Below are 13,860 nucleotides of genomic sequence, written 5' to 3' on the forward strand. Positions count from 1 at the left end.
ATTTCTTTTCTTTTTTTTTTGTGGCGGAGAAAATGCCATCGCATTACAATGACCGTCGGTCGTCTCTACGAGAGTGGTGTGCCACTAAAACTACTGGGTTGCACATATTCGACGGGCCATGTGTTTTTTTTTTATATTAAATCAAAGAAAAACACAATATTTTTGATGTTGACGATAATAATCATTTTATTTGGTTCAAGTAGATTTGTTGACATCACTTTTTGAATATGATGTCTCTCAAATGGCCGCCTTTAGCCTGTACGGCGTATTGTGCCCGTTTTGCAGCATTTTCCATAGTTTTAGCTAACATTTCGGATCACGGATGTTGTTCTTGAGCTCTTCTATGGTCTTTGGCTTATTAATATAATATAAACCTTTGATTTTAAATATCCCCACAAGAAGAAGTCAGGTGGCGTTAAATCGGGCGAACGCGGTGGCCAGTCAAAATCGCCACTTTTCGACATCAAACGACGAGGAACGAATTTCTTCAAAAAATCGATTGTGGTGCGAGCTGCGTGTGGTGGAGCGCCGTCTTGTTGAAACCAGAACTTCCTCATACGCTTTCGACGAATAATTGGCATCACAAAAGTCGTTATCATATCGCGATAACGCTCCTGATTGACGGTAACAGCTTGACCATCTTTATTTTCGAAGAAAAACGGCCCAATAATCGTTTTCGCACTAACGCCGCACTAAACTGTGACTTTTTCGTCGTAAAGAGGTAAGTCTTGAATTTCGTGAGGATTTTCAGTGGCGTAAATACGGCAAATCGGACATGATGATTTTCTTCTTCTTCTTTTGACTTCTTTTGTTGAATGTAAATTTCAACAATTTAGGAGCGCTCGCGTGGCGTGTACTGTTCCATGGTAAAAATCTGCTTGGACTGACGCTTCCAACGCCGTATGTCATTAAGCGATCTGACGTCTCTGTCAAAAGATAGAGGGTTGCCAGATGGGTCCGTCGAATATGGGCAACCCTGTATTCCTGATATTCTTTTCTTAGATGCTTCCTGTGCCCTGAAATACGCTGGCATTTCATCGAAAACAGAGAAGACCCAAGCAGGCGTTCTAATAAGGACTGCCTCTTTTACTCTCCCCGCATTTACGGTCGCCAGTTTTGGAGCCAGTATTCTACTATCGGCTCATTTTCTAATTAGATAGATGCCGGTTTAGCATCTTCGTCCATGTCTGTGTTTTGGTGCGCAGGACTCGCTCTATGTACGCGCCAATAAGTTGACAATTTTCTGCCCTTACAGCATTTTTTCGAGAATGTTGTCTACTCTTAAGCGACCTAGCCTGCCTTCGATAGCTTTGTGATTTAATTTCCACACATTTTTCAAATGATCTGCATCGCCAATGGGTGCATCTCCGTAAATGCATCCAGTGGTTTCAGATTTTCCCATTTTGCTTCCACATTGGTGAAAATTCCCATATACAGTTAGCTTTTGAGTGATATAGAAGTTCCCCATTCCGAACTGTCTGTCATATCATTTATCTATGTTTGTTCTAAGTCTCGCCATCCAACTGCCTTTCATCTCTGACTCCCAGATGAGATGACAAACTTAATAACAAAACATTTTAAAGCATGTATTTCGGCTTTTATAGTAAAAATTTAATAATTTTCAAGGGTGCGAAAGGAAAAAGATGTATGGGAGAAAAGTTGTAATAAATTAAATCTTGAGAAGGTTGGGTAAGGTTAGCCTGGTTGGCAATAAGCCACGCTAGACCTTTTGGACCCTAGCGACACCAGATGGAGATCAACCTTATGAATACCTAAAGTATACATCATGTAGGATGTCAGCGCTTTTGGCGAATCAAACGGTAGTCAAACAGCACTTTTTGCTATCTCATCTACTATTTCGTTCCCCGTAATGCCTTTGTAACCAGGTACCCAGTAGATATACAGCCTACTGCTTTCGGCTGACCTTTCTTTGACCTCCCTGCTCCGTTGATCATTTTTGGACTTAATATAATATGGGCTTCTTGTGCTTTTATTGCTGCTTGACTGTCCACGTATATATTAATTGTTGAGTTCTTTCTTGTTCTAGTGTTCTAGGCTAACTCTGCGGCTTTCCCCACAGCAAAAACTTCCGCTCGAAAAATACTGCTCTGGTCTGGCAGCTTGAAATGCTGCATAATCCCTCCCACTCCAAAGCTTCAGAACCATCTGTGTAGATGTGAAAAGTCCTATGGCCAGGCTTCATGCCTTTGTGCTATCTCTCTGCCAATTAAAGTACGGAGTCATGTGGTCTGCGCAACCTGAACTCCACTTTGAACTTTAAATCTTGATAAAATAATATAAATTAATATTGAATAGCTTGTAAGTCCTCCGTTGTTTATTGTAACTGATACCAGTCGTGGTGTCATCGAATTTACGACGGACTGAAGGATACTAAGGCCAATTTTTGGCAATTTCTCTTTAATAACTTTTTTAAGGTGAAGCAGGCTAAACAGACATCCGCTTTCACAAACTAGTTTGCTAAGAGTACTACAGTGGTTCTTCATTGAATTTAGGTCTGGACTAACTGGGGGTCGGTCACTTCTGCACGGGATTATTTTTCGACGCGAAAAACTCCTTTCTAATATATATTTAGCGGTCAGGGATTGGAACATTCCCCTGTTGATTCGCCCAAGTCTCAGCGTAAAATTTTACTGAAAACGCCATTTTGGGAGCCACGATCAGCACCACTGAGCCAACTAAACAATTTTTTGGTCGGAAATTGTAGATTTATACAGACTATCGCTTTAGCACCCATGCCACAATCCATCTTTTGCGCTCAAAATTCAGCAATCGTGTTATCTGCCGTTACAGCGATATGAATTAGCTACCTCGGAGCTGCGATTTGATGCCGCTAGACTTTCTTTGTAGGGTGTCGTGCCGCTAAGATCTTGCAAAACTGGGTGAACAGGAGACGCTACTGTGAAAGCAGTAAAGGCAGCCGTGTGAATGAAATCGCCGTCGCACAAATAATGGGATTGTTTGCTCTTTCAAATTTATAAAAATAAATCATGAAATTATGGACCACTTTTAATAGCCGTTTAGCTATAGCAGATATCTTAAAGATGGATAGCATTTCTTATATGCCAGTGAAGGCTATCGATACTATTGAGCGAAACAAGAGGCTTCACCTAATTTCGACCTCAGGTCATAGGGACATATAGATTTACATATGGATTTAAAGATAAGATGTGACCAACCCGATCGTGTTTGGAAAACTAGGCAGTAGTGTTCCATATATCGTTAAACATTCCCTTTCTTGGAAGCATATATTTCGATTTGAATATATCTAAATTTCAGAGGCCAATCGCTTTGCTACATAAATATGGGTTTTTGAGGATTTAAATAAAGACTCATTTCTATATTTGGTTTTCTATTGACTGAAGCAAAAATATTTTTGATCTCAAAGGGCTAAAGCCAAATAGGTGAAATGTAGGTTTAAAGTGTGATTTGACGGATTTCACATTAAACGTGGCATCGGAAACCATCACTAAGAGTCTACTCTGTACATTCAACCTACAGTCGGTTCTATGTAACCGGAACGACCCGGATTTGTATCCGGTCGAGGTCTATCACATCAGCAGCACTCTCCGTATATGTATGGGGATCATTATGCTGCTACAACAACAACAATAACAGGTCTACTCTGTAGAAAGGGAGGATATATCCGTCGTTTGTCGTTAGAGCTCAAATAGAGTATTGCCACGAAATATTTAAAAGTTTCGACTATTCTTTTATTTATTTTTTACTTTAAAATATTTCCTATAAAAATATAGTTCATTTTATAACAAATGCGATAATAGTCTCAAACTTGAGTAGAAGATGCAATCTTTTTCAGAACGCTTACTTGCATCTTCTCTCTCTTCGAAGAAATGCTACTGTAGTTTCGGGGCAGAGGAAACACCCAGGAGAGGAAGAGTGGGATTGTTTTAGTGGCACACCACTCGACGCAGCGGACGGTCACTTTAAGTGTGAAAGAGTTTTAAGCTCTACCTCATCGCCACAAAAAAAAAAAGAAAAAAAAAACGGTCTCAAACTTTGTAAAAAATTTATAAAAATTTGCAAAATGTTGATAAAAATTTCAAAATGTTCAATTAGATTTATTTTGAAAAAAAAAATGCAGTATTCAAATATAAGTTTTAGTGCAAAAAAACGCAAGTTTGAAGTCGCTTAAAATTTTCGTTTATTTTTGATAATTTTTTCCCCTGACGATGTTGCGCATTTTCACATCTTTCCATATAAAAAAAAAAAAACAGAGCACATTCGTTCCATGTGCGCATTATCTCCATTTCGTGAGTTACGATTCAGAGACGTATTTAAGATGTGAGACTTTCATTTCTGCCTTCTTACAAGGCCGCCCTTTCAAATGCATGAAATTTACTCCAATGATGGAAAATTATTGAAGAAAATCTGTAAGTGCTTGACTTATTAAGCAAACTGATTAAATTTGTTTGTTTTTGAGTGAAGTATTTTCTCATTAACAATGTAATTAAATTGACCTTGATGTGGTCAGTTCAAAATGTATAGGCGCAGTCTGAGGAATATATCAAACACTTAACTGTAATTTCGGATAATAATGAATTTCTATAAAGAACAGCGCGACGATGACGCCTGTCACTCTAATTAAATTAGGTCATACCGCAACTGCTCTATTTCTTGAAAGCTGTACATGAGTGTCTATTTATATATGACTGTACAGACCCTGCAGGAAAATGCGCTAGTAGCGAACTGATCAGTTCATATTGCTTCCATTTTCCAAATAAGCTACTGTTCAATTTGTGTAGAGCGATGCCTTAGGAGGAGTTAATCGTCTTGAAATTTTTAACTTCTTTTCCATAGTTTCGAATCAGTATAAAATAGTGGAAGTTTTATACATGAGAAGCAAAATTTTAAATAAGTTAACTCTGCTGCCGCTGTTGCCATATAGTCGTTAGGGTAGATTGACTTTTCAGTCAGAAGGTCTTTTATAAAATTCAAATGTGTTACGATGGCTTATATTTCAGCCGTTTTCTTTGAAAGTGGTGTACATAATTCCATTTTATATTATTATTATTAAAAAACTGATTTTATGTTTTTTTAAATATAATATTAAATTGGTTTAAATTTATAATGTAATCATTTTTTAAGTGTGATTAGCAAAAATTTATGTCTTCAGAAGGACTCACACCACTTTCGAAGTCAGCAGAACAATGAAAATTTTAACAGATTTTTTTTTTGGAAAAGTTTATAAATAAAAAGTTGATAGTAAATTGTATTAATTTTTACTATTACTAATTTTTTGCCAAAACGGACCTACACCACTTTCAAAGAAAACGGCTCATTTAATGAACCCTCTTCGTCTGCACGAGCCCCAGTGTCTGTTAGTCGGCTAAATGATAGTCCAGAGCATTGTTTACAAGCACGCGGAAGCATTTTGCTGAGAGTAGAAGCGAAAAAGGAAAATCAGTAATGGATTTCAAACGACATTGCATTATATTTGGCTGGGAAATCACAACCAACGATTGTTCGTGAGCTGGAGCACCTTAAAGTAAATAAAGATTTTGGTTATCGCACCATTACTCGTCCTCAAAAGACTTCAACGCCACGTGAAATGGCTCAAAAAGTGCAGAAGCGACTTTAGCGAAATCCCCGACGAAGTGCGTAGGTAGGTAGGGAAGATGGCAAGAGTATCCCAGGTACACTTCAAGTAGCTCTTACGTGCCGTTTTGATACCATAATGTCGACCACTACCTATGAAAAGATTAAGAGAAAAAACCGTCTACAGCCATCCAGTGCTGTTGATGTAGTGGCCGAGAGAAAAGGGATCTAGGCTGGAGAATTTCTTCAAGTCATCCCCAAGGGGCACGCAAATGAATCTCAAGCGCATAGCCGGCAGAGCCGGATATTTGCAGAGAAAATGTTCAGTCTCTTTCACTGTAGAATCCCCACAGCTTCTGCAATAGGGGTTGTACGGAATTCCAAGCTTCTCCGCATGAGTACCGATCACCCAGTGACCAGTGAATACCGCAATGAGTTTGGAAATTGGATGGCGGGGACCCCCATCACCTTAAGCGTTCTGGTAATATCGTATTGAGGACATAGTGTTTTCGAAATAGCACACAATGAGACAGACCTCCATCTGTCTTGCGCTTTTTTTAGAAAGAAATTGTGTAGTTTCCCTTTAACGACGGCCAAGGGGACACCGATGTCTGAAAAGGGGACAGCTTGAACAGGTTCTGTCGACCCCTGTTTCCTGCACATTCGAGACGCTTGAGTTTCTCCTTACAGGAGTTCACCAGAAGAGAGCTGCAATACGCCGACGACAGGGCCTTGATCACAGCTTGACTATAGGAAAAAATATTAATGTCCCCCTCCCAACAACTATACCGAAGCATTTTGCATGCCTGCAGGATCGCGAAGACCTCTACTTAAAAAACGCTGTTCGCTTCCGGCAGTTTAAAGTAGACCGAAATGCTGGCTGATTTAGAGTAAACCCCCGCTCCCACTCCAGACTCCATTTTAGATCCGTCAGTGAAAACAGAGGTACCTATATCCGTGCCGACTCTCCCCTCTTTCCAATCTTGCCTGCTCGGAAAGATAGCCCTAGCACAACCCTCAAAACACAGTTTGCGGATGGAGAAGTCAGTGCGAATAACAGAGAAGGGAGGAGAGATCTGCTCCAAGATGCTGCTATGTCCTACAGAAAGTTGTCTCCAAAGGCCAATCTCCTTCAACCTAATAGCGTTCTGAGGAGCAATGGATTGAACTTGGAGATCCCTAGAAAGTAAGTGCAGAATAACGTTGAACGCAGCAGTGGGACATGTTCTACAAGTGCCAGTGATGCCCACACATGCAGTTCTCTGCACTCTCTCTAGTTTAGTGGTGCTGTAGCACTTCTGAAGAGCTACCCACGAAACAAGGCAACCATATGTCAAAACTGGCATAACCACTAAGTTGTACATCCAAAGTACGACACATGGCTTGAGACCCCATTTTTTGCCGAACATAGATTTACAGGCGTAGAAAGCTATACTGGCCTTCTTAACTCGACTTTCTACGTGCAGCTTCCAGTGGAGCTTCGGGTCAAGTATTACACCAAGATACTTCACTTCCGATGAGAGAGTAAGACACTGGTTGTTTAGTCTTGGAAGCTTAAAAGGTGGAGGCTGTATTTTTTGGTGAATAGCATCAACTCCGATTTGTCAGAGTTGACTCTGAGACCGCAACTGGCAGCCCATCTACTGAGTGTAGCTAGTGCACCTTCCAAAATTTCAGCCATTACTGATGAAAGAGACCTGAGACCATTAGGTCCAAGTCATCGGCATATGCTACCACCTTTACGCCACCCCTTTTTAAAAGAATTAAAGTTTCATTCACAGCTACTAGCCAAAGAAGAGGCGAGAGGACGCCGCCCTGCGGTGTACCCCTTTGTACGAATCTAGTGATTCTTGCCCCTCCTGCCACAGCATCTATTTCTCTACCACCAAGCAGGGACGAGATCCAGAGCTAGATATGTCTTTCCACCCCTAGCCTATTTAGAGCAGTGACAATTGCCTCAGCCGTAATATTATTAAAGGCGTCCTCTATGTCTATAAAGGCTATGGTTTTCCCTCCAGAGATTTCTCTACGGTCCCTACTACCTCATGTAAGGCTGACTCGGTAGATTTGAGAATAAAGGAGGTAAGATTTATAGGTCTTAAGTCCTTGGCCAGGACGTGGCCCCTCCTTCCTGCCTTAGGAATGAATACCATTTTGGTTTCCTTCCAGCTAGAAGGAACGTGGTTTAGTGAGATACACGCCAAACATATCTTTTGAAGATCGGAAATCACCAAGTTTTTAGTCTTCTGAAGCATTACTGGCATTATGCCATCGATACCTGGAGATATGAAAGGGGAAAAGCTCTCGATTGCCTAGTTTATTCTGTTGACGGACAGGACAGATGTCAGTGACATCGCAGGTAAGCCCTCCTGCCGGTTCGGGCCTTCGTTACAGACTGGAGCAATAGAATTTTCCTGGCAAATGGGCATCAATAAGGATTTTTAAAGATTCGCCTGCAGATTCAGCCCACTCCTCATTCTCTTTTTTCACAAGAGTTTTACAAGAGTGGTCCTTGGAAAGAACCCTGCTGATTCTGGCCGAGTTTTTTACGGATTCAATGGATTCGCAGTACTATTTCCAAAATTTGCGATTCGCATCTCTAATGGCTTTCTTATATTTCCCGGTAATCTTGAAAGTTCCTTATTTGGTAACATTTATTAAAGACTCTCCTCACCCTCTCTTTCAAGTCGGTCAGCGTCTTGCTCCACTAGGGAGGAAAGTCTTTCTTGATAAAGGATACTGGACCAAGCACTTTGAAGGTAGTCTGATAGGACCTCTCTAAGTGTCTAACTTGCATTTCCAGTTGTTCCTTAGTGATAGTCAAAAACTCACTCTTGTTCAGCTTCTTGTAGAAAACCCTGTGGTTTCCTACGGGGTAGCAAGGTTTTCCGAACGAAATTGATTTCGAAGAGGATCATCTTGTGGTCCGAAAAAGAGTTCTTCCGGGAGGTCGTTCAATTTTCAATTTTCCGCCGCATACTGAAAAATGATCTCAACGTCGAGCCTTACAAGATCCACAAGGCGCATGATCTCACACCAAAGCAGCAACAAGTCAGACTTCAAAGTGCGAAGGAGTTGCTTCGCTTGGCCGAAAGCGGTACATTTTCGGACATTGTGGTTTCTGACGAGAAAATGTTTCAAATTGAGCAATTCGTAAACGCCCAAAACGATAGGGGTTTTTTGACCGGCCATTCATATGAGAATTTGAGTCATCGATTGGCCACCAGGGAGCATCACCCGCCACAGGCAGTGGTTTGAGCTGCTGTAACCGCAGATGGGTGCTCTCCAATCGTTTTCATCCAGCCTGGCGTCAAAGTAAATGCGAAAAGTTATCGGGAAAGTATTCTGGAGGTTGCTTTGAAGCGCTTTGTGGGCAGACAAACATTTCGGTGGCAGACCACGGACGTTTCCAGAGGACTCGGTACCGCCTCACAAAGTGCGAGTGAACAAATAATGGCTAAAAAACAACGCTCCGAAATTCACAACGTCCACTTAAAGGCTCTAAAATTCACCAGACGCGAATCCGATGGATAATTCTCTTTGGGTCATTTTGGAAAGCAAGGTCCAAACTAAAAGATTCATCAGTCTCGAGGCGCTGAAAAAAGTCATTGTCTGCGAGTGGGCCAAAATGCCGAGAAGTCACATTCGGGCAGATTCCATTTCATTTCTGGAGCGTCTCAAGGCCATCGTCAAGGCAAAAGGTGGTCATATCGAGCAAAAGTAAATTGATTCTTAATTTAGTATTATTTTCACAAATTTTTTACTTTAAATTGAATAAAAGTAATTTTCTAAACTTAATTTGTGGCCTTTTAATTGGTTACACTTTGAGTGCCGAAAAATATTGATATTGAAATTTGATGACCCATTGTTATTTAACGCAATGCAAAGGAGATACTTTGGGTGTTTTATAAAATATTGCTGCCTCAATTTTACTCCAGCCCTCTAAAGACAGAAATTATATTACATTTCTATGTAATGTATCTATACAAACTACTTTTGATCAAGAAACTTACACTTAGACTACTTACCCACAGTAGAAAAAACTTCAAGAGGTAAATTAAAACTCTTTTGAGGGTGTGCCTGAATACCAAGTATGAAATTTGTTTACTTAAAGCTCCAAACACAAGCACTTATATTGTCCCGTAGTGTTGTTTGTATTCATTTCTCAGCTTTGCGCTTTTTCACTCATCCACCTTCAGTTTCGCACTTGACGAAATCGAACCAGTTCTAAAGCAGAATTCCATTTCACCAGTTCAAACACTCTCTGCAGGGTGTGTTTGCAAATTACTTTACAGCTAAAAGAAAAACATTAACTCTGACAAATTCATTTGATGAGTAAGGCTTAGGAGCAGACACGAGCTCGTGGCCAGTTCGGAAAGCAGCAGTGCAGAGTGTGAGCGGCAATTAAACGGCTGCTACTGATGAGTGGAGCGTGCTAATCGTTTAAAATGTGTACAATTAATTAAAAAAGATTAACTCAATTAAGGTTGGAAGCTACTAAATATTGCGCACGCTAAGATGTCAGATGAGAAAACTGATATTGGTATTTAGTACGCGACGAAGGCACTCGCAACCGATGGGTTAGTCAATATTAGGAAAACGGCGCGTATGGTTCGCAGAGACGGTAAACAGCAAACGAAAACGAAATAATTCAGAAAAGTTACATAGACACATTTTTTTTTTTTGAGTGTGATCCGGGGTTTGCATTTCATGTCATTTTTATTTCTAAGAACTGTGCAAAATGAGCAATTTTTCGTACATCAGCGCGCTGCTGGCAGCTGTTGTGCTATTCGCAGGCTTTTCTGCTTCGCTGCAATATCCGCTTGCACAAAACTACAGCAGCGGCATTCTACGCATGGCCAAGGCTGCACAAATGCACGCCTACCTGGACCCCAGCAAGGATTACTGTGATGACTTTTACGAGTACGCCTGTGGCAGGTGGCGCAAATTGCAGCCCACCTCCGTTGGCAAACCCAAGACTGCATACCTGGATCAGTTGCAGGATTTGTATGTGCGCAAGAGCGTGGATATGCTGCAAAGTGGACTCGAGTTAGACAATTCGGCCGATCGCATACTGACCAAATTTTTCGAGTCGTGCCGCAATAAAGCCGCCGTGCAACAGTTGGGTGTGGAGCCAATCTTGAAGGTGGTGGATTTGCGTGGTGGTTGGCCCACGATTATGTTTCACAGCTGGTATGAGTATGAGTACGATTGGCTAAAGGTCGTGGCTGATTTGCGACGCCGCTTGGGCGTGGATATATTGATTGGTTTGGAGGTAGTGCCCGACTTTGCAGAGGAGGATATGAATCGACTGAAAGTGGGTGCGCCAAAGCTCAAATTAGGTGACAAGCAGCATTACTTGGACGATCGTTACGATGATGAGCGCGATGACTACAAAGAAGGCATAGCGGAAAAATTGCACAAATACTTTCCGTATATGAGCGCACATTGGGCCGAGGAGGTGGCACAGCAAGTGCTCCATATTGAACAGCAATTGGCTAAAGGGCTGCCAGATAATCAGCAGTTGACAATGGTGCAGACGTCACGTCAACGTTTTGTTAGCGAGCTGAAGGTGGCTTATGGCAATTATGTCGATCTTAATCGCTACTTAACGTTGGTGGTGAATCAGACGATTTATTCGAAAGTTTACGAGACGCCACAGGAGTACATGCCCAATCTGGTCGAGGTTATAAGAGATACGCCGAAGTTGCATATAGCCAATTATACGATGTGGCGTGTGCTTGATCATCTCGATTACGCAGGCGAGATCGATGTGGCCAACAACGAAAACTGGTGCGTGCGCAAGATTATATCCTTCTTCCCAGCGCAATTGCAAAGTATGTTCAATCGCAACTACAACAGCGTCACCATGGTGAATGAGTTGCAAGCGACGTGGACAGATATTAAGAACACTTTCCACAATGAACTCGCATCGCCACAGCTCGAATGGATTTCGGAGAGTACGCGCAAAAATGCCATACAGAAATTGGAGAAAATACGACTGAAGCTGATTGCGCGCGACGATGTAGAGTTTGCGGCGGAGTTGCGCGATTTGGAAATTCGACGCGATCAATACTACAGCAACTTGATGAACGTACTGGAGTGGCAGACACAACATAATTTACAAACACTATTCACCAAACCACAAGCTGTGCAGCCTGAGACGCGTTTGCCACACTACAACCCGACCAACAATAACATCGAAATACCCATCATATTCCTACAAACGCGTTTCTTCTGGGATGCTGAGTATCCGCACGCTTTGCGTTATGCCACACTTGGCTTCCTGCTGGCTCACGAAATGTTGCGCGGTTTCGATGCCAACGGACGGCGTTACGATCAGCATGGTTATCAGCGCTCGTGGTGGGATACATCCTCGGCAGGCGCTTACGATGAGCGCGCCAAGTGTTTCGATAGAAACCAAAACAACAAATTTTATCATCACGATCGCATGACCCCGATCGCACTTGACGCCAAAATGAAGGAAGAGCGTATTTTGGATAGTGGCGCTCTGGCGATAGCCCAACTCACGTATCAGCAGTGGTGGGAGAATGTGTACGATAGGGAAGACATGCCGAGCAAGGAGACACTGCCGCTGCTGGCGCATACGCCGCAGCAATTGTTCTTCATTGGATTTGCGCAGCTGTGGTGCACGGATTATCATGAGTCAGTGGAGAAATTTGAAGGCACACCTGAGGCGGTGCGTGTGAATGGGGCACTAGCCAATCTCGGGGAATTTGCGCGCGAGCTGAAGTGCGACTTGGGCAGTGCAATGCATCCGGAGAAGAAGTGCGCGTTGTTCTAAGAAAAATGAATTATTTTTATTTGTGAAAGGCCACGATTAAACGAAAATATGTTATTTTATTTATGAGAATTTAAAATCAAATAGTGAAAAAACACTAACGATCAGCTATTTTAAGTTTTCGCTTCAAACACTTCCAATTTATTTTACACAATAAACAACAAAATATTTGTTATTACTAAACATTTCTTTACAACTCTGATTAGCTCAGTTAATGAGGACGATGCAATAGCTTGGAGTTCATGGTATGCAAGTTTGTAAGAGTAGGCTGGTATTAATGCTGAAGAAATGAGTTTGCAATGAGGGTGGAAGGAAATAAAAATGGAATTAAACAAGCTGTGTGTGGGGTATTAACGTAGTTAGCTCCTTTTTGTTTATATGAAAGCCGTTTGTATTTCATTTGGTATAGAATATCACTTCTTTCAAATCTCAGCCGTTATAGGGCGCCACGGATCCGAGGGCTTCGAATTCCAATCTTTGCTGCGTTTCAAGATTAACATACAAGAAAGTTGCTGTGTGGAGCTCATAAGCTCGCAAAGGAAAAATAGCACCCGAAGTTATCAGAGGAGAGCACATAAAATACGGCCCTATTGAAATTTGTATGATAACAGTACGATGCAGGCTGAGAGGTGTTAGTTTAATCGCTATAAAAAAACAAACAATATACAATACAAAAAAAAAAAAAAAAAAAATTAAAAAAAATAAAAAAAACAATAGACAACGAAATTCATGTGTTTTTATTTTTTTTTTTATTATTATTTATTTTTAAGTTTTTTTTTATTTTTATTATTATTTTTTTTAAGGTTTTTTTTATTTTTATAATTTCTTTTTAATTTTTTTTTTATTTTCATTTATTTTTTTTTAATTTTTTTATAGCGATCGATTAAATGAACACCTCTCTCAATAGGCAACGAAATTAAAGTTTTTTTTTAATTCTTTAAAATTTTTTTTTAATTTTTATTATTTAGCGATTTATTTATAATTTTTTTTTACAGCTTCGAAACGCATGAATTGCCTTTTTATGCAAGAATTAAAACCCTTGCCCGTTATTTTAGCATGCTCGACATACTGTTTGACAAGGTGGAAGTCGCATGAGTGGGGTTTGGCCACCAGCTATGGTGAAAAACTAAAATGTGCACGTAACTTCGGCTGTTACGTCACCAAGTATTCGGTTGCAGAATTTTCATTTTACACACTCGTGCAATCAGTCATTGGAAGAAAACCGCTGTCATCACCCATGTTACGTCAACCCAAACTCATTGAGAGCCGGTTACGGTTTATTGCTGGTCACACCTCTACAAATTTTTTCTGAAGCCGAGGCTGAACCGAACTGAGCTGCCGCTAATTTTATCAGTGTTCGTCTGAAATGAAGCCGATCATTTCAAAGGGTGCGAAAAGAATTTTACTCTAGTGGGCCGCCCAGAAGTATTCATTTTAAGTCCCCAACTTGTGACACAATATCGTACAGGAGGAATCTGACCACA

At 41.0% G+C, this 13,860-nt stretch overlaps 2 protein-coding genes across 2 annotated transcripts in view; both read left to right on the forward strand.

The window, feature by feature from the left end:
- Positions 1-13,860, forward strand: part of LOC128855855 (putative mediator of RNA polymerase II transcription subunit 12) — a 104,251-nt gene that overhangs the window by 85,144 nt on the left and 5,247 nt on the right. The gene's annotated exons all lie outside the window — the stretch shown is intronic.
- On the forward strand, positions 10,139-12,559 carry LOC128855854 (neprilysin-1). The gene has a single exon (XM_054091063.1). It carries the CDS (start codon positions 10,316-10,318, stop codon positions 12,377-12,379), a length of 2,064 nt encoding a protein of 687 aa, XP_053947038.1. The 5' UTR covers positions 10,139-10,315; the 3' UTR covers positions 12,380-12,559.

The sequence above is a fragment of the Anastrepha ludens genome, chromosome 2, assembly GCF_028408465.1.
Source record: "Anastrepha ludens isolate Willacy chromosome 2, idAnaLude1.1, whole genome shotgun sequence".
Lineage (NCBI taxonomy): Eukaryota > Metazoa > Arthropoda > Insecta > Diptera > Tephritidae > Anastrepha > Anastrepha ludens.